This window comes from Drosophila bipectinata, chromosome 2R (assembly GCF_030179905.1).
Source record: "Drosophila bipectinata strain 14024-0381.07 chromosome 2R, DbipHiC1v2, whole genome shotgun sequence".
In the NCBI taxonomy this organism is placed as follows: Eukaryota; Metazoa; Arthropoda; class Insecta; order Diptera; family Drosophilidae; genus Drosophila; species Drosophila bipectinata.
Window position 1 is genome coordinate 4,501,133 of NC_091737.1, and position 27,076 is coordinate 4,528,208.

Consider the following 27,076-nt stretch of genomic DNA (forward strand, 5'->3'; position numbering starts at 1 on the left):
AATATTTATTTGGCATACTTACTGCCCAATAATAGATTCAGGCGGTATAATGGGAAATTCCTGGATATTTTTTATGTTTGTAATGTCAACTGCCCTCAACTGTACTTCTGGATTTACGGTTCCTGGTGTGGGATATCGAACATTTTTCGTTTCAGGAAAATAACTTCCAGAAACCATTCCGCTTCCAAATAAGGCTCCTGATGAAAGCCATGGATATGACATCAAACCAACAAGAGTATCATTGAAAGTAGCAAACATGAAATGTGTACCATCAGAAGAAGACCAAATAGCTTCCGGCGTGTCAAATATTTCTTCTAAAAAAACCAAAAATTAGAATTGTTGCTTATTTCTGAGATTTGAGGGTCTTTTACATTTTTAATATAATTTCAATATTATATGAACGAACGAAATCCTGTAAGACACTACTCAAAATCTATAAATTACAATCGTGAATAAATATTTTAATATAAAGTAGAGTACCGCTACACTAAGTGAAAGTCAATTAATAAATATTACTGACATTTTGGATGCAGAAGGGGCTGATTTCGAAAAGCAGGTTTTTTTCCTTGAGTTTTGAGGAAATTGGATTGCTTTGACGCTGCCACTTCAGCTTTAGCACTGAGAAGTAGGGTCCAAATATCGATCCAAGTCTGTTTACAGCTGTTTTCTTGAAAGTGGATGCAATAGAATTAGAGTCTTGATAATCACGAAGAGTGGTAGCTATGTTGCCAGGACTTAGTCTCTACGGAGGCGAAGGACTGATTTTATTCCAAAGATATGCTCTGTCTGTATTGCACTTCTTGCTAAACTGTATGCATCATTTAATAAAGATAGGTACTTGCTTCGATTCTTGCAGGCTGTTAGCCGTTAAGGAGAATAGGGTTGTTTGAGCTAATCTGGATTTTGCGAATCCAGATTCGAATCCAGAGAATCCGGCTTCTGCAAAGTGCAATGCACATTATGAGGGTAGTAAGGAATACACCAATGCAGCGTCATGGGGGCGCCTTTTTTTGTAGGTAGGAAAGCGCACAATAGCCGTATATAGGAAGACAATACCTTATTTTAGAGAGAAATGATATATAAAATTCCGCTTCGATGTTAGAAATTTAATTCACTTAAAATTACTTTTTTATTTAATTTTACAAATTGTGTTTAGTCTATTTTTAAGATTAATCCGAAGTTCATTACAATGTTGTTTATAAGTTAGTCGATAATCAATTGTCAGGCCAAGAATTATCAATATCTACGTTGTTAAGCGTTAATGACCGGTAGAATGTTTTTTTACAGTTTGAGTTATTTTTTATTTATTTGAGTTTTTGCGAAGACTTGCAAAACTATTTTCCCGCCTATTCGTGGGTATAAAACATGCATTCTACATAAAATCTTAAATACAAACCAAAGCAGAGAAGGTATGTAAGTCCCTAACGTCAACGACCCGTCAAACTCCAAGGCCCTTAAAAGCCAAGGAGTTGCTGGAATGGACAAGCTCCCTACAGAGGGGCAACATCCGGAGGCGGAACGCGCCGGTGCGGAGGAGGATGCCAAGGCATCTTCCTTTAAAGCGGGGCTAGCCCTGGGACCACCGAACGGCGTGGAGAGAAAGATCCCAGGGTCAACCTATATACCAACCAGCGGGGCCCCTAAGGTGAACCCTGGTCCGGTAGCTTCTCACTCGACGGGGCGGAAAGGCTCCTACAAAGACATGAGAAGAGCAGCCTTCATCCTGATGAGGGCGGACCCATCGGCAGAAGACAACCCAGACCAGGCCGAGATCATAAGGTGGGCAAGGGAGATACTGCCCGGCTTTCAACTGGCAAAGGCAGGAGTGAGGTTGGAACCTAAGAAGCAAGCTGGGAACGATTCCTGCCAAAGAGATCGCGCAAGGTGCGAAAAGACAGAGATAAAAAAAAGGAGGAGCCTCCGAAGTGAAGAAGAAGGAGGTCCAGCCGCAGCCGTCCAACCGTCGTTCGCTGAGGTAAAGAAGGGAAGAACCATCACTGGAGTCCTGGACAAGGGATTCAAAGATGGGCTCATCCCCAAGTACCTCTGGCGACCAGTGGTAAACGAGTTGCATGGGTGCTTCATGGGTGAGATGCTACAGAGCGGAGGACCCCCATCAGAATGCGAAGACGGTGTATCCGGGTAGCGTCAAGGTAATTGCCGGCCAAGACGCGCAATCGGTGAGACTTTCAAGCGAATGGTAGCACCGCTTAGAGAGATCTAACCCGCGGCAAAGCTGGTGGTGGTTGACTGGGCGTACATCCCAAGCCGAGGGCGCGAGTACTGCTCACAGAAAAGCCAGCCGACCCTTAAACTATCCTGGCAATGCTGAGAATGAGCAATCTGGCGCTTCCCACGGAGCACTGGAGAATCGCTAAATCGCTAATCGAACCAAACAGGAGGTATCGAACTGGAGGCAGACGGACAAGAGCCAGACGTCGAGGACCGAACCAAAGAGGAACACCCGGAAGGAATGTCGGATGAGCAGGGGGACATCGTGGAAGGGTACATCTCAGAGGATAGCGACTTGGCAAGGGCACTTAGAGGCGTCGGGATGGAAGAGGACTCTCTGCTGATAATCAAGACGGAGGCAGAAGTTACTGTGGTGAAGAATCTCAAGAATTTCTCTGACAGTCTTGCAGATAATACTCCTCATACTCCACCTAGCCGAGAGTGGAGCTGATGTGGCCCTCATTTAGGAACCATGGATGCTTGAAGACAGGATTCTTGGGCTGCGGGCGTCGGAGTATGGGCTCTGTAAAGCCGATACAACAGGTAAAATGCGAGCCTGATTTCAGCAATGAAGACAACGTACCCGCAGAAATAAAGAGCCCAAAGGGATCTTTAAGGGTGGGCTCGGCGTTTATGGTCCAGTATGCCCTTCCCCGCACCCGCTACTTAAGCCGCTGGTGAAAGACAGCGGAAAGCAAAACATCGACCTGATCATAAGATGTGATGCCAACGCCCATTATCATCAGTGGGGAAGCACTGACACGAACGAGAGGGGTGAGTCAATTTTCAATTTTATCCTAGGCTCAAATCTTCTGGTGGGTAATAGGGTTACAGAACCCACCTTCATAGTCAAGAATAGAAGGAAAGAACTTGACATTACTCTCTACTCCGACTCCCTAGCAGATAGGATTGTTCTTGTGATAGGATGGGGAGTCCAAAGAAGCACTCTTTTTCGGACCATCTATGGATAGAATTAGTGATAAATTTCGAGAACGTCTCTCGACTAACAGGACGCAATCCTAGAAAAGCAAGTAAAAGGGCCTTTAAGCTTGTGTTTTCCTTTAAAGTAAAGCCAAACCTTTAAAGTAAAGTAAGGCAAACACAGAGGTAGCCTGAGAAGCGTACAAAGCGCACCTAAACAGTACAACAAAGAACTGCGTAGGGTAAAGAGCCTGGACCAAGTTCTGCACGAAAATTCAGCAGTTATCGGCCTCCCGACTCAGGAAGATCCTCGTAAAAACGGCACCAAATGTAGAATACATTAAAATTTCGGTTGGTAACTGTCCATTAAAGATACCCTAGAGGCTCTCACAAATGCACATTTCCCAGGATGTTCTCAGGAAAAAACAACCCCGGATTCGCAGATACAGGGGGACAGCCCCTCCCTCCAAATCAAACTCAAATACCTATCGAGTAAAGGTATCTTAACTGGGGATCAGCGATAAATCGTATCTCAACGATAAACATCTTCAAGCCCTTCAAATCCCCCGGCCCAGGTGGCATTTTCCCGGCAAAACTAATCAACGCCGGATCCAATCTGATGCCATGGATTAGGAAAGCTTTCTCAGCAATTTTCAGAATAGGCATCGTGCCCGCGACTTGGTTTTGGGTTGTGTTTATACACAAAGCAGGAAAACCATTGCACTGCACCCCTAAGGACTTCAGACCTATAATCCTGTTATTCGGGATGATATTTTGGGATCACAGTATGCGTATAGGAAGGGCCGATTCATGGAGACGGCACTCCACGAGATCACTACGTTCGTCGAAAAGGCTCTTAGCGACAAGCAATACGCATTTATTGCTTTTTTAGACTTAGAAGGTGCGTTGTACAACATCCTGCCATGTTCGATAATCAATCTCGGAACTCGGCGGAACTCGGCGAGGTATACGAGGCCGCCAAGCTCGTTGCGCTAAGCTGGTGTGACGTCCCTTGTAGGACCCAAGCGAGAGTATGGACTTCTGCATTCATGAAGGAGACGAGTCGGTGTAGCGGTAGCGGTGTTTTCTCTTAGTGGTCCATTCTTTTACTGCGGCAAGATGTTTTCCGCGGTAAAAGCATCAGCTAGCGCAACCAGTGGTAATTACTGATTGTTCAGTGATATGGCAGTTACAGTCGGCCGCCCCCTCTGAAATTTCATATATAAGATAAAAATACGACATATTCAATCAACTGGGGAAGGCCAGTTATATACTACGTGCAAAAAAATAATGATGTGCAAAATTAAAAGACTAGTTTGCGTAGAAATTAATAGAGGAACAGACGCACCTGCTTATATCGACTAAAGGAGTGCTCATATTCATGAGTATATGCACGTTATAGAGTCGAATATGTCCCCTTCACAGCTTTGCACACATTTGATCAAAACCAAACACCCTTTCTGAAGTGAACATATATCAAGAGTATTGAGTATTTGCAGTATTTGTTAGTAAATTGAACATTTAGCAGCTTGTGAAATTTTATATTTATCCATTATATATAGTATTGATCCCATATTGATTCGACACCAAATGTAGGATTTCAATATTTTTTCAATACTATATATAATGGAAAAATATAATATTTCACAACTTGCTATATGTTCAATATACTAACAAAATGTGTCACGAGATTGACAAGTAGTTATGTAACTTATATAACATAATATTATTACTTAATATGTATGACAGAATATTACTTATTATGTAATTATAAAAGGGCTGTGTTAAACAAATGTATCTTTTTTTTATTTTATATTTAAAAATTTGTTTTTCTTTAAATGTAATCAGTAATTTGTGTAGAAGGATAAATTCAATTGCAAAAGGATATTTAAATATTCGATCTATTTACAAAATTATAGCAAAGATTATAAAGTACATAGATGGGACCTCAGGGCCCAAAACGGTCAACTTTTTTTTTCGAGCTTGTTGGTGAGGGGGGAACACACATGCATACGATTCTATTTTTAGAACTCTTTACATATATCCCTCAACAAAAATGTGAGCCTTTGTATGTATGTGTGACTGCTTCCACGACGTTTTGGCTTCCAAATTTCAATTTCTCGTTTCTGTGTTCAATGCGCCGATGTGGTAGTTAGTAGAACAAATAGTATTTTTAATCGCTGCAGATCAAAACAGGATGGCAGCGTAATGCAAAGAGTAGTTACTCTATGTGCAATTTTTTTGTGTTCAAATCTTTTTATGGAGTTTGAACTTTTTCTTTCTTTAATCTTTTTTTTTTTCTTTAATTGTAGTATTAAAGAAAACAAATTAAGCCTTATGTTCGGCTAATAAAACTTCAAGGGAGTCCGTCCGTCATTTTGTCATCCGACACAATTTAAAATTACAACAATTGTAATAGAATGCAATAAAAATAATAATAATAAAGTAAATAGGAAAAAATAAAAAAAAATAATAAAAAATACAAATAATAGACAAAAAAAAATAAAATAAGTAAAAGTAAACATAAAAATAATCATAAAACTTCTTAAAAAATAAAACAACCGTCCACTAACGAAATCGAACCCAGGACCCCAACATTAAGGAGCCAGGACCCCAGGACCCCAAATTAATGTTTTTATTTTAAAAGCGGGTTCCACGACGCAAAAAGTGAAAACATTTGAGAGCGGGTTCCACGACGCGGCCTGCCAAGATGCCGTAGAACTCGCACTTATAGACATTTTTACAGCGGATTTCAATACGAACTGAGGCGATGTTAAGGTGATTTTAAAATTTTGTATTCTTTATTATTGGATTATAAATTTAGGAAAATACATTAAAAGAATAAAAATATAATATAAATAGATTTCAAATTTAACAAAAAATGGAGCCCGCTCGTTCCATCGCCTTCTCGCTCTCAACAATGGACGCTCACTGAGGTTTATGGGAACGATTCACCGTCAAGATACAATAAAAACAGCTACAGGGTCTAGCTAATAGCAAAGATTATAAAGTACATAGATGGGACATCAGGGCCCAAAACGGTCAACTTTTTGCGTGAAGCTTGTTGGTGAGGGGGGAACGCACATGCATTCGATTCTATTTTTAGAACTCTTTACATGTATCCGTCAACTACAATGTGAGCCTTTGTATGTATGTGTGACTGCTCGCACGACGCACTATAGGCCGGATGACCACTTTTTCTGGCCAAAATTAATAACTTCTAAACGAAACAAAATATTTGGGTTCTGTTTTTTGATTTGGGTTCTTAGTAAGCTAAGGAACATATTTTGAGAAAATAGGCGTGGCACCGCCTCCTCTGGGCTGAACTAGATTTTATGTCTTCCAAAGTTATATAAAAGTAGATAGCAAAAAAATATAACTTAAAAACAAACAATAATATTAAGGTCTGGTTTTTTTATTTTGGTTTTTCATAAGCTTAGGTATTAAAAAAAAGGCGTGTCACCGACACTTTCTGGCAGGAACTATGGACATGTTTTCTACAATTGCTACGCCCAAACCGTTAAAAGTAATTATTATTAAAAAGGCCTGAAAGGTAAAATATAATCTAAACTGTTTCACATGCTCACCTAATCAACATCTTCTTCGGTCTCAAGTTCCATTTCCCTGAACTCAAGTGGATCGTCTTCAATATTTTACTGATACTGATCATCAGCGCTCCTTAAGGGACTGTGGAGCTATTCTAATACTTCTTTTGGAAGAAGCTATCTGTTTTGTTGTTTGATACGGTTGGCTAGGTTAACCGATGATATTGTAGGGTCTGATATATATAATGATCTGTGGAATACGTCCTTTAAACTTTAGCTTCGACTGCTTTTTCTCGGCTTCAAATACAGAACCAGCTATAGAAACTTTGTATCTAGCCAATATTGCATTCTCTTTCGCACATTTGGTCGCAGCAGATCTCCAAACATCGAAAAACTCCATGTTGGCAAGCCTGAGGTTGCAACGTTAAAAAGTGAATTACGCAGAAAGTGCGCAAAAGGGCACTTTAATATTACATTCATATGAACAAGAATTGAATTACCTTCAACCCAGTATAAATATTAAGGTCAAACTAGCTCAAAGACCGTTTAAATCTCTAACTAAACATTAGTTTTTGTTATTGATTAACACACACAAAAGCTCTGTTAAAAACACTCAATTACAGGGACAATCCCAAACAAACCAACATTTGAGAATCGAAAACATATAGTACAAATCACTCCCTTTCGATGCCATAACAACATTTTTATAAATTACTAAGTTTAGTGCCTTTTTTATTAGCTTTAAATGGACTCTTTTTTCCGATAACAAGCACACGTGATCACGACACTCCGAACAGCTGTTTTTGAAAGCCGATAACTTAAAGGAGCGTGGCTCTGTCAAAATTTCTGTTACGTAATATTGAAGTCTGATATTATACTAATATAATGACATCATAAAATCTTAATTATAAGAACTTTCGAAAAATGGGTTTTTGGCCAGAAAAAGTGGTCATCCGGCCTATAGTGCGACGGCGTAAAAAGGTTTTGGCTTCCAAATTTCAATTCCAATTTCTCGTTTCTTTTTTCGATGCGCCGATGTGGTAGTTGGTAGAACAAATAGTATTTTGATCGCCGCAGATCGAGACCGGATGGTAGCATAATGCATAGAGTAGTTACTCTATGTGTAATTTTTCTGTGTTCAAATCCTTATAAATATTATTATTTTTTTTTTCTTAAATTGTAATATTTTTCTTTAATTTTACAATTGTAAAATTGTTTTATTCTTCATTATGTCCCGCTAATAAAATTTCAAGAAAGTTCTTCCGGTATTTTGGCATCCGACACGCCCGTCACTTATTTTTACAACAACTGTAATATAATGCAATTAAAAAAAAATAATAATAAAAAAATAAAAGTAAATATAAAAATAATCATAAAACTAAAACTTTATCAAAGTTAAAACAACCGCCCGCTAATGAAATCGAACCCAGGACCCCATAAATAAGGACCACGCACTATCCATCTAGGCTACCCTCGATGTTGATTTTATGATACTTAAAATTGGTGTTAAAGGAGGCGCTAGAATCCATACCAAAAACAGAGCTGACGAGTAAGGATAGTAAAAGATATTTCTGATCGCTTTACTCTTACATTGGTTCCATTACAACGTTTCAAACTTTCATCGTTCCAAAGATGTTACGATCTAAAAATAGAATTCTCTCTCTCCCTATCTCATCTGCCAGCCGTTTGTCGTGGAACCCGCTCTCAAATGTTTTCATTAATACAGCGGGTTCCACGACGGGAAAAATGAAAACATTTGAGAGCGGGTTCCATGACGCGGCCTACCAAAATGCCGTAGAACCCGCACTTATAGACATTTTTACAGCGGGTTCCACTACGAACTGAGACGTTGTTAAGGTTATTTTACAATTTTGTATTTTTTTTTATTGGATTATAAATTTAGGAAAACACATTAAAATAATAAAACAATAATATAAATAGATTTAAAATTAAAAAAAAATTGACTTCCCGAGCCTGGTTTGAACTCGTTTTACTTTGCACACCAGCCAAGCACTCTACCACTCGGCTATTCCTCATTCTTTGTCGCGCGAAAAATTTCTCAAACTTAACTTGTCGCGCAATGGAACCCGCTCGTTCCAGCGGGTTCCACTGATGGAACCCGCCATGGAAAATTTTTCTTTGTATGAGATGTCCCATCTATGTACTGTATAATCTTTGCTAATAGCTAGGGTCTTGGTTTTTACAGATTGAATAAAAGATCTCAACGTACTCTGATCTGCTCTGAATCCTCCTAGGCTATCGCTCGTCTTCAGCGTTAACGCTTCTTCGTCCGTTGCTTACCTTTACCGCTCTATTAACTACTCCAACTTCCCCTTCCTTGGATTCGTCCAACTCGCTCATATGTCTTGGCGTGTGGAGAGATTTAATCTCCTCACAAAATGTGGATGCCATCATTTCAAAATCGGCATTAAGCTAAAAAAAAACGTAACCGCTTCAATTTTGCATGCTGTTGTATTAATAACAATACCTGTGCTTATTGGTTGATGCATATTGCCGAAGCAGTATGCTTCGTGGCACTTTTCGAATACCCTCTTGTTGCACAGCGATTTAGCTTATAAATTATTATTTGAACCTTTTTTTATTTTTATTACACCTTTGCAAGGGTATTATAATTTTGGTCAAAAGGGTGCAGTAAAATAGTGTTGTTGGGATCGGGGCGAGGTTGGTGCACGATTCTTAAAAAAAAAACAAAAAAAAACTTCGTCGTTTACTTTAGCCTCGTTAGTTTCACCTAGCCATCGCAGACGCCTCGTTCTTCCGCCATTTTTTCATATATCGATATGCTTACGTCTAGCATTTTTCAAAACTTGTTCTAAACATTATTCAACACTATTTCTAACGATTTCATTTTTCAAATATAAACCCAATTCTATGACGGCGGTAACATTCCCTCCCCCGTAATTTATCCCGATCCGTGGTCAGCTACCATTCTCCAAGCCGACGTCCAGAACTGCTACCTTTGTTGCTGGTTTTTCTATAGCACCATGCTGCGTCGTGATGGTCACCCGCCGAACTTGTCCATCCCTGGCCATCATTGCGTCAGTCACGCGTCTTTTTAGCCACATGTTCCTAAAGAGAATCTAATCCACGACTACGACAATGCTTCCGATGGTGAATGGAGGTACCTTCTTAAACCATTTGGTGCGCCTGGTTAATACGGGTGCATACTCCTTAACCCATTGTTGCCAAAAGCGGTCTCCGAAGCGCTGAGTCTCGTTCCATCTACGCTTCAGATTCATTCCCTAGCTGATCCTAGCAGCAGGTGGTTTGGAGTCAGGGCAGCGTCAGCCTCGGAATCCAGACTTACGAACGTGAGAGGTCCCGAGTTGATGATAAATTGTGCCTCCATCAATGCGTTTCTCAACCCCTCGTCGTTGAAAGAGTAACTTGTTCATATGTTCTTAAAGATTCCTTTCGTCGTCCGGACGAGTCTTTTCCATGCTGCACCCATGTGCGGTGCTTCTGGTGGGTTGAATCACCACTTTATGCCGTCGAACTTAATGGGGATCTTATCGTTCTCGATCTTTTTCAGCTCCTCGCGCACGGCTTTTTCCGTGGCTCTGAAATTTGTACCGTTGTCTGAGAACATTTATTCGGTGTCCCTCGAAGGGCCATAAAATTGGCTAGGCACATGATACATGAACTGGTATCTAGACTGTAGGCGATCTCAAAATATACCGCGCGCAACGTAAAACAGGTGAACATCTCTTCTGATCTAAGTGTGAGGTTATGACGTTCAATCGCAGTGTGCCTCACATCGTTTCGTACTCTCTTAGGAATAACGTCTTTGACCATGTTTCCCTAATGAACGATCTTGGAGTCCATTTTGACAATAAGTTGTCGTTAAACGAACACATATCACTAACAGTTAATAAAGCCAGAGGTGTGCTAGCTTTTATCAAACGTTGGTCTAAAGAATTTGATAATCCTTTCACAACTAAAACTCTATATGTATCGTTGGTTCGTCCTATCTTGGAATACTATTCTAGCGTTTGGAGTCCGCAATACTTTGTTCACGAAAGGAGGATTGAATCTGTCCAAAAGCAGTTCCTGCTATTTGCATTAAAAAGCTTAAACTGGGATACTGCCACTTGCCTTCCGTCGTATCATTGCCGGTTAATACTATTAAACCTACCTCATTGAAAAGAGCGCCGTAGTTGTGGACAGGTGGACTCACAAGTACTTCTTGAAAAATTAATGTTCTCTGTTCCTAATAGAGGAATAAGATCCTTCCGACCCCTTTGGTTACCAATTTCTAGGTCTAATTTCGCTGAACCCGATCCATTTCGCGTTATTTGTAAAAATTATAAGTCATTGTCCCATTTATTATCCCCTGAACTATCCCTAGATGCAAATAAATCCAAAATTATGGAATATCTTTTATCTTAATTTATCCTTACTTTTATTTATAATAATCTAGATTCTAGAATAACAGATCATTGTTAATAATAAATAATAAAAGTATCCGGTCTTAACTGCAAGGGTATATCAACTTCGGCTCCCCCCGAAGTTAGCGAAGTTAGAATCTGATTAAATAGACAAACATTTTAATTTACACAAAAAAATTACCTTGGTATAGCCAATCGGGGACACCATTGTAGATTTTGTTTTCATTTCCAGTTGAAGTTATTCTTATATCATTTTCTATAAGTGGAGATTGACGGATGAATATATCGTTTTCTATAACAAATATAATTGCGGTTGTATTTCCAAGCCAAGCGGCATATTGCAGTCGAGTTCTTTGAACTTTTAAGGAGTTTTTCACTTTCACGGGCATATGATGATCGTTTTCCACATCATAAATTGTATAGAATGCCGTAAATGATTTTAAAAAAGTCTAAAAGAAAAAGGTTTATGCATATTAATTTACGATAAAGTAATGTTTACTTACTTTTTTAACATTATGTTTAAATAAAACATACTTGAGATCTTTGGAGCATAAATATCCATGAACATTTAATTGGCGAAGAGTATGATTAGTTACTAAGACATTTATTAAATTGGTAGTTGTATCCAAGGTTGCTAACCCACCATCGTCTGACTGAAATACATATTTGCGAGTAGTAACCCAAGAAGGTGGCAATCTTGTTGGCATTAAATCTCCTTGTAAGTATTCATCTAGAATCATCCTACGTCCTGACCAATAAAGTAGCTCATCGACATATCTGAAAAATATATTTTTCTAGAACTTAATACATTCTTTAAAGTTTTAAATTATACCCCAGTAAGTATATAGCAGTAATAATACCAGCTATTACGAAACTAATTACAATTAAGGAAAAGATTATACTTCTCCAATTGTGACCTTCGTCTAAATCAAGATCATGGTCTTTTTGTTTTGGATCTTGCACCTGTAAAGTTTCATCTGGTGGAAGTCTCCAAGAGCCCCCTGCACCACTTCCGCGATCTGAAGTGACATTAGCATGCATTTTTTTTCCCACGATGTAACAAAGGAAAATATTGATCTTTATACGAGGCAGTGTCTGTAATTAAAAGATACAATTTATAAAATATGTATTGTAATAGTCTTTTTCAAAATTTAAACCTTCTTAAAATAAATTATTTATCTTATTTTTCATCAAATTGAATTTCAAGGGAAGTTAAAAGTATCTTAAATGTATGACTATTAAACTTTTCGACGAAACTGTTTTAGTAAGTCAAATGTAAGTTTAAAGGTCTAATTTGGAGCCATAAAACGAAGTGAGTAAGTGTGGAGTATAGAGGCGTAAGTTTTGTGGGTAGCGGGGTGCACTGGCAGCGAACTAAGATTATCCACACCGTCAGCGAAACATTAACAGACCGTAGCAGGTTTTGGTATGTGCTGCCCCAGCAGTCAGCTGGTGATATTTGGCCGAGAGTTAAATTTTTCATGTATATAATGAATAAAATTGTACTATATTAGTATTAGCAAAGATTATAAAGTACATAGATGGGACATCAGGGCCCAAAACGGTTAACTTTTTTCTTCGAGCTTGTTGGTGAGGGGGAACGCACATGCATACGATTCTATTTTTAGAACTCTTTACATGTATCCGTCAACAAAAATGTGAACCTTTGTATGTATGTGTGACTGCTCGCACGACGGAGTAAAAATGTTTTGGCTTCCAAATTTCAATTTCAATTTCTCGTTTCTGTTTTCGATGCGCCAAAGTAGTAGTTGGTAGAACAAATAGTATTTTTAATCGCCGCAGATCGAGACAGGATGGTAGCGTAATGCATAGAGTAGTAAATCTATAGTATTAGTATTATAGTTAGTATTGTATGTGTTCAAATCCTCGTCAAGACTTTGAACTTTTTCTTTCTTTTATAATTATTATTTTTTTTTATTTTTCTTTAATTGTAATATTTTTCTTTAATTTTACAATTGGTAAATTGTCTTATTCTTTATTATGTCCCGTTAATAAAATGCTAATAAAATTTCAAGGGAGTCCTTCCGGCATTTTGTCATCCGACACGTCCGTCACTTATTTTTACAACAATTGTTAATTGTTAATAATGCAATTAAAAATAATAATAATAACGTAAAAATTAAAAGTAAAAAAAAAAATAATACAAAAATAAAAGTAAATATAAAAATAATCATAAAACTAAAACTTTATCGAAATCGAAACAACCGCCCCGCTAATGAAGTCGAACCCAGGACCCCATGAATAAGGACCGCGCGTTATCCATCTAGGCCACCCTCAAAGTTGATTTTATGATACTTAAAATTGGTGTTAAAGGAGGCGCTAGAATCCATACCAAAAACAGAGCTGACGAGTAAGGATAGTAAAAGATATTTCTGATCTCTTTACTCATACATTGGTTCGATTACAACGTTTCAAACTTTCATCGTTCCAAAGATGTTACGATCTAAAAATAGAATTCTCTCTTTCCCTCTCTCATCTGCCAGCCGTTTGTCATGGAACCCGCTCTCAAATGTTTTCATTATTACAGCGGGTTCCACGACGGAAAAAATGAAAACATTTGAGAGCGGGTCCCACGACGCGGCCTGCCAAAATGCCGTAGAACCCGCACTTATAGACATTTTTACAACGGGTTCCACTACGAACTGAGGCAATGTTAAGGTGATTTTACAATTTTGTATTTTTTTTAATGAATTATTTATTTAGGAAAACACATTAAAAGAATAAAAATATAATATAAACAGATTTAAAATTAAAAAAAAATGGATGTCCCGAGCCTGGTTTGAACTCATTTTACTTTGCACACCAGCCAAGCACTCTACCACTCGGCTATTCCTCATTCATTGTCGCGCGAAAAATATCTCAAACTTAACTTAACCTGGAACCCGCCATAGAAAATATTTCTTTGTATGAGATGTCCCATCTATACTTATACTTATATACTTATATCGGTTCTGTATATTCACTTGCCGTACCCGGACGTGTTTCTTCGATCGCTCTTGCCAGTTTGCAATTGTTTTCGATCATGAACTCAAGCTTTCTCCTTCTGCGACAAGTTGAATAATAACAATTAATCCCTAAAAATAAATTCGACTTAATAAGTTCATTGAACTATTTATTTCCAATTTATACATTTAATCGGTTAAAGTTATCTCTGTTGCGCTTTAACTATATTCTCCAACATAAGTCTCTCCGAGCTGTACTCTCCGGACGTAACCCGTTACATTCATAGTTACTGTGGAGTTTGTTGTTCTTCACGACGCCGAACCTTCGTTGCACATCTCTTTTGTAACGTCATCTCTTACATCCGATCTGATCGTCCACTCTCGGCTACAGAGTGCTTCAGAGAGCCTAAATTCTTTACACGCTATTACAGTGGTCCGCATTCCGTCAAAAAGAAGCCAAAAATGAGTCTTACTTGCACAGCAAAAAAATGTGAATTTGGTGGAACCATCACGGTTGACTCATACCTGTCTGTTGGCTCTGCAATAACTGCTCACATATTAAATGTGCTGGAGGAGGACACAATGGACGGATAAGTGACCTTATCAACAAGAAAATTGGCCTGACAATATTATTATTAATTTAAAATATAATTAATTTAATAATTTAAAATAATAAAAAAAACATTCGGAAAAACTAACTTCAGGCGGAGCAAAAGTTTAAATACCATTGCAGTGAAGATCGCAAATAAGATATGTATCGCAAAATTGGATATGGTTGGGTAATCCGTATAAGGATTTGATGAAACCAATTTCCTAAAAAAAAAAATTTACAAGAATACAATTCCGGGCAATTTTCGTTCGTTCGTTAAGTTGAAGGTATAAAATATCGAAAGCTTGTTAGTCAGTTAGAGCCATGATTATTATTCGTTTATTAATATTTATTAAAAAGACAGGAAAGCTAACTTCAGGCGGAGCCAAAGTTCATATATATCCTTGCAGTTAAGATACGAAATATATCGCAAAAATCGGATATAGTTGCCGATCCTTATGAGAATTTCATTAAAAAACCAATTTCTTCTATCTTCAAAAATACTTTTTTTTTTTTTTTTTTTTTTTTACCGGTCTTTCAGAATTTGGAAATGGCTTGTGCATCAATAAGAGCATCAGCTAGCATTCCTGTATTCATCATAAAGCTTAGAGGCCCAGACGACCGAGGGGCGCTCAAGAAACGATTTGTTAGAATATTTTTATAATTTATTTATAATAATTTATAACTATTTATAATTTATTAAGCTAGGAGGAGTTAGTAAGGAAATTTAAAATTCTATATTTTAAATTTGAGGGACAGGAAAGAGATGTAATAGAGTAGAGACCATTGTAGTTCAAACATAATACCCTAAAAGGGTGCAAATGCAGTGCATATGTCGAACTACAACGGCTAAGGAACAGAGGACTAAAGTTTCGAGTCCTTCTATTAGGAATGTTAAATTTTAAGCGTTTTAGTAAATGCTGGCTATCTACATCCCCGTTAATAAGGTTATGCAAAAAGATTAGACCGAACATTGTCCTACGATTTGTTAAGCTAGGTAAGTTTATGAGTAAGAGTCTACTATTATAAGATGGAAGGTGAAGATTTGCATCCCAGTTTAGACCTCTAAGTGAAAAAGTTAGGAAATTCTTTTGTACGGATTCTATGTGGTCCTGATGTACTCCATATTAGGGTCACCAGGCACATGAACTGTACTCCAGTATAGGACGGACCAAAGAAATGAATAATGTTTTGGTTATATAGGGTTCATTAAATTCTTTTGACCACCTTTTAATAAAACCAAGGACTCCGTAAGCCTTTTTAACCATAAAGGAAATATTGTCGGCAAATTTAAGTTTAATGTCTAATAGGACACCGAGATTATTAACCTGAGTTAATTTTTCTAAGGCAATCCCGTAAAGAAAATATTTAGCCTGCAGAGGGCAAGAACGATAAAAAGACATAAGATTGCATTTTGATCCATTAAGTATTAAATCGTTAGCTAAACACAATTTTTGAAAGTTATCAGGGTCAGACTGAAGACTGCATTGGGCAGAGATGGATTTGTACTGAAGGTAAAGCTTTACAACATCTGCATACATAACAACTAGAGAGTTCTTTAAAGCAGGGGGCAAGTCATTTATAAAAAGCGTGAATAATAGCGGGCCAAGATGACTTCCTTGAGGGACGCCAGATGTAGCACGGACAGGGCGTTCCATGGGTGTATCCAACTTAAAAACCTGCAACTCATCCTGGATGGAATCCCGTCAAAGAATGCACTGAATATAGCTGTCCTCAGGAAAAACCCTGATGCAACGATTCATTTCGCAAATATCTCCAGAAATGGCCACCCGATGGCATCGGAACCTTAACAGAATATGCAGCAACTTTGGCTGAATAACTGAGACAGACATCAACACGTCATTCAATGAATATCCAGAAGTGCATACATAAGAACTAGACAGCTCGTTAAAGCAGGGGGCAGGTCATTTATAAAAACGTAAATAATAACGGGCCAAGATGACTTCCTTGAGGGACGCCAGATGTAGCACGGACCAAGAAAAAAGTTATATTTTTTAAATAAGAATCTTTGTATTCTTTCATTTAAGTAGCTGGAGATCCACGTTAGAAGGTCTTTAGAAAATCCCAGCATTTTCAGTTTACTCAAAAAGAGCGAGTGGTTGACTGAATCAAATTCTTTGCTAAAGTCTGTGTAGATTACATCAGTATGAAATCCATTTCGAAAGCCATTTATGACAAAGGATGTAATGATCGATGATCGAAGGGCAAGATGTTGCAAATGAGGAGTAAATAATTTTTCAAATAACTTTGGAATTGCCGATAATTTAGAGATACTTTTGTAATTAGCAGCAACCGACCTTTCCCCTTTTTTTATGTAAGGGAATTATGAAAGAAAAATCGAAGTTTTCAAAGATCATTTGTAAAGTTTATGAAGATGTTTGTACAGAGTCCTGGCGCAGTATTTTAGCACACAGCCTGGTACTCCATCGGGGCCTGACGAAAAAACGAGTTTGATCCTTAGAATATCAGATAAATAAGCTAATTATCTATTTATCTAAGCTATTCTCGGTGAATAACGGACAGGAAATAAGATTGGCTGAGTGAATGTTGTGTGCGTAAGGCTGATCTGTCGATTTAGGCGGAGAATAAGTAGTTTAAAAAAATTCTGCGAATAGATCGGCAATGGCCTGATCAGAGGACACAGAGGAATTTTAAAAAGTAAGCAGGGGTGAAAAAGATACGTGTTTACGCTTAGTGTTTACAAAATTATATAACTGCTTTGGATCCTGAGTAAATTGTATCCGGCAGCGGTCAATATAATTCCTATAACATTCAGCGTTATGCACGGTAAAATTTGATATCTTGAGAAATTAATACTACTGCATGTTTTTTTATATTTAAGTAAGAGCCTATTGTCAATATTTTTAAGAATAGTGAGGCACCTTGTAAACCAAAAAGGAATTGTTGAAGCGGACGGATATTTCCATGGCACACATAAGTCAAAAAATGTATTTAAAGTACAATAAAATTTTTCTAAAATAACGTTAAGACCAGTGCACTATAGGCCGGATGACCACATTTTCTGGCCAAAAACCCATTTTTCGAAAGTTCTTATAATTAAGATTTTATGATGTCATTATATTAGTATAATATCAGACTTCAATATTATGTAACAGAAATTTTGACAGAGCCACGCTCCTTTAAGTTATCGGCTTTCAAAAACAGCTGTTCGGAGTGTCGTGATCACGTGTGCTTGTTATCGGAAAAAAGAGTCCATTTAAAGCTAATAAAAAAGGCACTAAACTTAGTAATTTATAAAAATGTTGTTATGGCATCGAAAGGGAGTGATTTGTACTATATGTTTTCGATTCTCAAATGTTGGTTTGTTTGGGATTGTCCCTGTAATTGAGTGTTTTTAACAGAGCTTTTGTGTGTGTTAATCAATAACAAAAACTAATGTTTAGTTAGAGATTTAAACGGTCTTTGAGCTAGTTTGACCTTAATATTTATACTGGGTTGAAGGTAATTCAATTCTTGTTCATATGAATGTAATATTAAAGTGCCCTTTTGCGCACTTTCTGTGTAATTCACTTTTTAAGGTCGCAACCTCAGGCTTGCTAACATGGAGTTTTTCGATGTTTGGAGATCTGCTGCGACCAAATGTGCGAAAGAGAATGCAATATTCGCTAGATACAAAGTTTCTATAGCTGGTTCTGTATTTGAAACCGAGAAAAAGCATGCGAGAAAAAGCAGTCGAAGCAAAAGTTTAAAGGACGTATTCCACAGATCATTATATATACCAGACCCTACAATATCATCGGTTAACCTAGCCAACCGTATCAAACAACAAAACAGATAGCTTCTTCCAAAAGAAGTATTAGAATTGCTCCACAGTCCCTTAAGGAGCGCTGATGATCAGTATCAGTAAAATATTGAAGACGATCCACTTGAGTTCAGGGAAATGGAACTTGAGACCGAAGAAGATGTTGATTAGGTGCGCATGTGAAACAGTTTAGATTATATTTTACCTTTCAGGCCTTTTTAATAATAATTACTTTAAACGGTTTGGGCGTAGCAATTGTAGAAAACATGTCCATAGTTCCTGCCAGAAAGTGTCGGTGACACGCCTTTTTTTTAATACCTAAGCTTATGAAAAACCAAAATAAAAAAACCATACCTTAATATTTTTGTTTTTTTTTAAGTTATATTTATTTTTATCTACTTTTATATAACTTTGGAAGACATAAAATCTAGTTCCGCCCAGAGGTGGCGGTGCCACGCTAATTTTCTAAAAATATGTTCCTTAGCTTACTAAGAACCCAAATCAAAAAACAGAACCCAAATATTTTGTTTCGTTTAGAAGTTATTAATTTTGGCCAGAAAAAGTGGTCATCCGGCCTATAGTGCAGTGCACGCCAGAATATCGTACCGATCATATGTATCAATAAGGCTATTAAGTTTGTGAAAATCGGGTTTACGGAAACAGCGAATCTTATTTACCATGCGTGGAGACATCTGATCGATACCAGGAGTGGTTTCGTTTGAGACCTCCAGCGAGGGGTGATATGGATCCTCTGGGGTTAAAAGGAGAAAAGCTCTGTAGATAGCGGTACAATGAGGATCAGATACAAAACATAAGTCTAAAAGCCGACCTAACGAATTTCTAACATGGTTAATCTGACCTAGGGACATGTCAAACATGCCCGCGGTGAAGTCATGGTAAGTTATAAGTGACAAATATGGTGAGTTATCGACGTTGGACCACTTTAATTCTGGGAACTTCGCAAGGCAAAAAGGAATGCCTGGGCCAAGTTCTGTACGAACATTCAGCAAACATCAGAGGCCTCCCGACTCAGGAAGGTCCTCGCAACTACTGCACCAAATGTAGTATACATTAAAACCTCAGAAGGTAACTGGACATCGTCCAGCAGAGAAACACTAGAGGCTCTCATAGGGACACATTTCCCGGGATGCTCTCGAGAAGATACAACCCTGGAAATGCAGACACAGGGGAATAGCCCCTCCACCACTAACCAACTTGAATACCTATTGAGTGATAGGTATCTCAGCTGGGCAATAAATAGCTTCAAGCCCTTCAAATCCCCAGGCCCAGATGGCATTGTCCCGGCTCAACTAATTAAAGCCGGTCCCAATCTGAGATCTTGGGTCAAGAAAGCTTTCTCAGCAATTTTCAGGATAGGCATCGTACCCGCAATGTGGTTGCGGACGAAAGTCGTATTTATACCCAAGGCGGGAAAACTCATCTCACTGCACCCCCAAGGACTTCAGACCAATAAGCCGGTCGTCCTTCCTTCTCAAGACAATGGAGAGACTAATCAGCCTCCATATTAATCTTATTTTAAACCCAGATGATATCTCGGGATCACAGCATGCGTATAGGAAGGGCCGATCCACGGAAACGGCACTCCACGAAATCACTACTTTTGTCGAATAGGCGCTTAGTGACACGGAATACGCACTCATTGCTTTTCTAGACATAGAAGGTGCGTTCAACAACATCCTACCAAGCTCGATAATCAATGCACTGACAGGACTAGGAATAGACAATCAATCCATACGCCTTATAGAGCAGATCCTGGTAAACAGGACTGTTGAGGCGTCACTAGGAGGAGAATCTATTTAAAGATACGTCAGAAGAGGCACCCCGCAAGGAGGCGTACTCTCCTACTCTACTACGTACCCCTACTTTGGAACGTGGCGGTTAATAGCCTACTGCGATCCCTAGAAGGGGGTGGTTGCAAAGTTATCGCTTACGCGGATGATGTCGCAATTGCCTTCTCAGGAAAATTTCCCCAGACTCTATGTGACCGCATGACGGACCAACTTAGGGTCCTTTCAACGTGGGCAGTTAGAAATGGACTAGGTGTAAACCCATCCATAACAGAGCTCGTCCTCTTCACCAGGAAGTACAACATACCAAATTTAAGGCTTCCAAAACTATTAGGAGAAACACTATCCCTTAGCGATAGCGCCAAGTACCTAGGGATAACGCTAGACAGGAAACTGGACTGGAAGTCAAACACTATGGATAGAGCTCTCTATACTTGCAGGAAAGCCATTGGCCTTAAATGGGGAATGTCCCCCAAAATAGTAAGATGGCTTTATACAGCGGTCATAAGAACCATCCTTTTCTACGGGGTGGTGGTCTGGTGGCCTGCTCTCACAAACTCCACAATTAGGGAGAAACTTAGGAAAACGCAAAGGATGGCGGAGGTCTGTATCACAGGCAGCCTACGTACCACACCGACGGATGCACTAGACTTCATACTCGACCTATTACCGGTAGAGATAATGGGGGTTAAGATAGCCACGCTATCGGCAATCAGGCTATGAGAGACGGGCACATGGAAATGGACTGACTACGGACATACCAAGTTAGATCTACACCACTGCACGCCAACGGGGTCTACAGACTACTGCGTACCTGTCGATCATCCCACCTTAAAATACAAGGTCTACATTCCAACAAGGGAGGAATGGGCCACACTAATCCCGGGACCAGCCGGTTCCCTCCATATCTACACAGACGGTTCAAAATTGAATGGCCAGGTGGAAGGCGGTTTCCATTCCGAACAGCTGTGTTTAAATGAGTCCTTCAGACTCCCCAACCACTGTAGTGTTTTCCAAGCAGAAGTAATAGCTTTCGGAGAAGCACTCAGATCCCCAGCACTTATTGGAAGTCAGGACACAATCTGTATCTTTTCAGACAGTCAAACGGCACTCAAAGCCCTTGACGGTCTTTCATCCAACTTCAGGACAGTGAATGACTGTCGCAGATCTCTTAACGAGATGGCAGAGCAGCATGACATACACCTCATATGGGTGCCCGGGCCTAGGGACCACGAGGGTAATTGCGCCGCCGACGAACTAGCAAGAGCAGGTACTACCAATCCTCTCCTACCGGAGAAGGAACCAGTAGGCATCCCCTTAGCTACGTGTAGGCTAAAATGCAGGGATCACCTTGACCGCGCATCACTGAGGAAATGGAGAAATCTCCAAAACTGCAGGAACTCCCGCATGATATGGGCCATCCGATCTAGGAAGAGGTCAATGATGCTTTTCGCCCTGAATAGGCAGGACTGTAGTCTGGCGATCAAGGCCATTACGGGACATTGGTTAATAGGAGCACACGCGGCTAGACTAGCGGTGCCACATTATGACTACTGCAGGAGCTGTGGGGACGAAGAAGAGGAAGAGACAGTCGCACACCTCCTGTCTCAATGCCCTGCGCTGGGGCGCATCCGACTCAAATTCTTGGGCGCAGCAATACTTACAGACCTTACAGACCTCGCGGAGGTAGCTCCATACAGACTCGTAGCTTTCATCCGTAAATCTGGATGGGACCGCGAGCCGTTTCAGGAAGGATAGAACACACTTGGGCACATAAGTAGTGGGAAGGGAAAGGTCCTTTTGTAGAATCCTTGCCTGTGCGGCATCACAAGGAGCCCCAGCGGCTCAAGTGGATGGAGGTCAGAACCGGCCCCTCATCGCCGCCTCAACCTAACCTAACCTAAAGTCGCCCACCGCTACGAGTTGGTCACGATCCGTCATAAGATTAGAGACGTGTCGAATAGCGGACAAATGCTGCCAATATGTAGGCGGTTCAGACATATAATATATATATAATATATATGTATATGGCGGTATATATGAACATGTAATGTGTAAAGATTTCACGGACATAGTGATTTTAACGCAAATAAATTCTATGTCACCAAACTCTTGAGATTTCACCTCTTCAGAAGCAAGAGTAGAGTCCTCCGAAATGAGGACTCCACCTCCCCTTCGCTGAGGTCGATTCCGTCTAAAAGTGGTGCACTTACTTGGAAAAACTTCGGAGCTAAAGGTCTCAGACTTTCACCAAGTTTCTGTTAAGGCTATAATATGGGATGCAAATAAAGAACTATCAGATTATAGCTTGGGGAGTTTGCTACGTATCCCCCTAGTATTCTGATAGGTAAGATTTAGTGACGATACTAGTTTTTTGGGTTAGTGGGCAAAGAAGAAGTGGAAGGTTGGTCGGTGGTTCCGATATGGGGAAGTTTAACTCCCACTGGTTTTAACTTTTTTAACTTTGCAGTACTAGGCTGATGTTCTTGGACGAAGATGTTCTCTGGCCAAAAACTGGGAGAACAAATCGTCTTGAACGAATCTTGAAAGAAGACGTGCGCCGTTTATAATTATATTTAAATTTAGTTATGCCCTCCACCTTTATATCGGCTTTTGTTTTGCCTTTGATAGAAGCCGAGATATCAATCTCTGAAGTATCAGGGGCAAGCCGAGAAACAAATATATGTTTCGATGGAGGAATCACCTGTAAGGGTTTTGGTGTCGCAGGTACGAGAACTGCAGCATCAGTCGGTGCCGGTGGTCCGGACTGTGGAATACCCTTTTGGGTGACTCTAATGGGGGTTTCGTTCCCTAGGACCTGTGGCATCACTTGAAGGGATGCCATGGCGGACATATCAGACAATTGCTCATTATCCCTGAGAAATTCTGACGAATTTTTTTCAGTCCTAGCCCTTGGGGTGGCCAGAGATATGAGCGGCTGCATTTATGTTGGCTGAGCAGGCTGAGGCGGATCAGAAACAGCGGATTTCTTACGCTTAGGGGACTCATTTAGCAGCTGAAGGCCACTAAACTGAGTGTCAAGCGCACAGAGCTGGTCATTTATTTTACGAAAACCAGTGATCAGCTCTTTAAATCCATTTTTGGTCTGTCTCATGAACGACCTCATTTCGCCTTGCACAGCACGACAATTTTCACAACAATAATTTATCCCAGACCTACGGGAAATGGCATCCGAAACTGATGCAGTGAACCCGGCACACTTGGCGTATACGGCGTTCTCACATAGCCAGCAATGGATGGCAGGCTGGGATGAGGAAATTGTCTTGTTACAAGACTTAATGGCACAGACAAGTTTAAATTCCATTTTAATTATTATTTTTTTTTTTATTTAATAAAACAAAAATTAATATTTAAAAAGTTAAAAGACACAATACCTTGAACCACTGTGCCAAATAGGAAGCCGAAGCGAGAGCTTTGAATAGTGCAAAAGAGAAATGCAGAAATAGAGATAAGCCGGGGAAAAAGCCGAGCTGAGCTATGCTTGGAATAGAATTTAGACAAATTATTAATTCGACTCCAAATATACCACAGAACTCGCAAAGTGATACGGTTTAGGCTTTGAGATTCTTAAGATTCACAAGATTTATTTCACAAGTATGTAAACACCGGTTTACCAATATTTATCATAAACGCAGTGCGCACAAAAAAAAACACGACCGTTCGCTTAAGAGAAAGAGAGGGAAATACTCAATTGTTCTATTGTTCAATTGTTTCTATTGTTCAGTTATATGGCAGTTATAGAAGATAGACGGCCGATCGTTCGGCAATTCGGTTAAAATCGTTCGGTTAAAACCACCAAAATTATAGCATTTCCGATCAATCAGTTATATGGCAGCTATAAGATATAGTCGGCCGATCCCAACCGACTCATATACTGCAAACAAGGAAGAATGGTGAGTGCAAAGTTGATAGCTTTAAAACTGTAAGACTATTTCGTGTAGAAACAGGTTCCTGTATCAACTCCAGAGGTGATCCTGATCAAAAATAAATACACTATAGAGGGTCGGAGATGTCTCCTTTCCTGCGTTGCACACGTTTGCCCATTTTACAGGGTAAATTGCAAGGGTATATAAATGGTATGGTATATATAATGGTAAGACTAAAACGGTTATAAAAATAACCATTTGACGCCAAGATACGTCTAAATTCCCTCCTTCTAAAGTTTTCATCTGACAAAATATAAAAAAAACCTAGAGCTGCGCAACTACCCCGGTAGAGCCGGTAGAGCCCGACGAAGTGCTATATACTTTTTTTTAAATAAATGAGCCGGGCGACGGCGAAGACCGATCGTCCAAGAGTCAAACTCACTGCGCCAAACTGCTGACACAGTCTTATTTTTGTTAGCTTTAGGTCAGTTTGTTTCTGAGCTTCAGAATAAAGAAATTATTAATTTAAATACTCCGCGAATTATGACAACAAAATTTTCTCTGAACTCAACCGAGTTTCACAGTTTTTTTTTGAAAAGCAAAACTTTTTCCAGTAGAGTTGTCAAACTCATACCTCTTCCATTTCCCTCTTTTCAATTCCATGATCCTTACTTAGCTCTCATAAATAGCTTTTAACTTACATGTAAAATAATATTCACCTTTCTTTAAAAAATGTTTAATTGGATCTAAAAACTTTATTTTTTAGCCGCCTTAATCATTCCAAACATTCCGCTTCAATACCCCAATAGCATTGGAATCAAAAAAGTCTATAAATTTGTCAAACACAGTACCAAAAACCTAAAAACGAAAGGTGAATTCCTAGTCTACTTTTTTAAGATCCTGTAATTCTGTATGTCTGTCTCTACGCGAACAAGTCACTCAGTTTTAAAGCTATCGACTCGAAACTTAGCACACACTTTTTCTTTGGACGCAGTATATAAGCCGGAACGACCGGGATCGGCCGACTATATCCTATAGCTGCCATATAACTGATTGATCGGAAATGGTATAACTTTGGTGTTTTGGTGTTGCAATATATATCCGCAAACTGTTTTAACTGCAAGGGTATATCAACTTCGGCTCCGCCCAAAGTTAGCTTTTCTCTCCTGTTTAAAAGTGAAAACAGCAACGAGGATTTACGTTTTGCACAAGAGAACAAGGGGACAAATAGTAATATTGAAAATAAATATGAACAAGGTTCGTTTCCGATTAATGCGAAGAGCGACCATCGCAATCGGCCAGAACAGTTGAATTCAGTAAAACCTCCTCATCCTCCTGATTCTGACATCCAAAAACCTTCAACAAGGGGCAGTAATTAACAGAAAAATGAAGAAGAGGTCTCGCTTTTAGAGGAAGTAATTAAAAATTTGGTGACCTTTTTGGTCATCTTGATAGACTGAGAGCTGAAATACAGAAAAGGCATATTGCTTTCTTAAACTTTAAAGACAAATTTTCATTTTTAACAAAAATGACTGAACTTTCAATACAAGCAGTTCCAGAATTGTTCTTTCATTCAAGAATGCCCTTCATTGTTTTGATTCAAGAATGTGGGCATTTTCAAAGTCACATTTCGTTTGATAAAACTGCAGTGAAGCTGCAGTTTTGAGTGTGCAGTGAAGCCTGAATCAAACTCACTACTCAATCTCTCATCTTTTTGAGAAATCAAAGTCTGTATAATGTATACCCTAACTTGGATATAGCTCATAAGCCGAGATCATAAGGTGGGCAAGGGAGATCCTACCGGACTTCCAACTGGCAAAGGCAGGAGTGAGGCTGGAACCTAAGAAACAACCTGGGAACGATTCCTGCCAAAGAGATCGCGCAAGTTGCGAAAAGACAGAGATCAAAAAAATGAAGAGCCCCCCAAGTGAAGATGAAGAAGGTCCAGCCGCAGCCGTCCAACCGTCGTTCGCTGGGGTAAAGAAGGGAAGAACCATCACTGGAGTCCTGGACAAGAGATCCTTTAATGGACTCATCCCCAAGTACTTCTGGCGACCAGTGGTAAACGAGTTGCATGGGTGCTTCATGGAGGAGATGCTAAAGAGCGGGGGACTCCCATCTGAATGCGAAGACACAGGATTGTATCAGAGTAGCGTCAATGTTGTTGCCTGCCAAGACGCGCGATCGGTAGAGACATACAAGCGAAAGATAGCATCGCCGGGCAACCGGGGCAAAGCTGGTGACGGTTGACTGGGCGTACATCCCAAGTAAGCCGAAGGCGCGAGTACTGCTCAAAGAAAAGCCAGCCGACCCTAAAACTATCCTGGCAATGCTGAGAATGAGCAATCTGGCGCTTCCCACGAAGGACTGGAGAATTGCCAAGGTGGAGAAGGCGGTAGGGCTGCGGAGGCATTTCGTCCTCACTCATAACGAGAAGACCGTGAAGATCCTGGAAAGACCAGAGCACCGGATTAAATACGGATTCAAGCACGTGACGGTCGAAGAACAAAACAGGAGGTATTGAACTGGAGGCAGACGCACAAGAGCCAGACGTCGAGGACCGAACCAAAGAGGAACACCCAGAAGGAATGTCGGATGAGGAGGAGGACATCGTGGAAGGGTACATCTCAGAGGATAGCGACTTGGCAAGGGCACTTAGAGGCGTCGAGATGGAGGAGGACTCTCTGCTGATATTCAAGACGAAGGCAGAAGTTACTGTGGTGAAGAATCTCAAGAATGACTCTGACAGTCTTGCAGATAAACTCTTAAGCGAACGGTCGTGTTTTTTTGTGCGCACATGATAATGATAAATATTTATGATAAATAAATTGATAAATACCGTTTATGATAAGTATTGGTTAACCGGTGTTCACTTACTTGTGAATTGAATATATTGAGAATCTTAAGAATCTTAAGCTTAAATCGTACCGCTTCTCGA

General features: G+C 39.6%; 1 protein-coding gene across 3 annotated transcripts in view; it reads right to left on the reverse strand.

The window, feature by feature from the left end:
• LOC108133741 (dipeptidyl peptidase 4) overlaps positions 1 to 27,076 on the reverse strand; it is a 225,790-nt gene that overhangs the window by 172,016 nt on the left and 26,698 nt on the right. The window contains exons 4-7 of one of the 3 annotated variants that reach the window (XM_070278426.1): positions 11,940 to 12,202; positions 11,611 to 11,884; positions 11,289 to 11,556; positions 23 to 314 (exon numbers count right to left, since the gene is read on the reverse strand). In XM_070278426.1, the coding sequence (XP_070134527.1) occupies positions 23 to 314; positions 11,289 to 11,556; positions 11,611 to 11,884; positions 11,940 to 12,148 (1,043 nt within the window). In that variant the 5' untranslated portion in view covers positions 12,149 to 12,202. Of the gene's footprint in view, positions 1 to 22; positions 315 to 11,288; positions 11,557 to 11,610; positions 11,885 to 11,939; positions 12,203 to 27,076 lie in introns of those variants that run through there. The other 2 variants (XM_070278427.1, XM_070278428.1) reach the window with 2 other exon arrangements.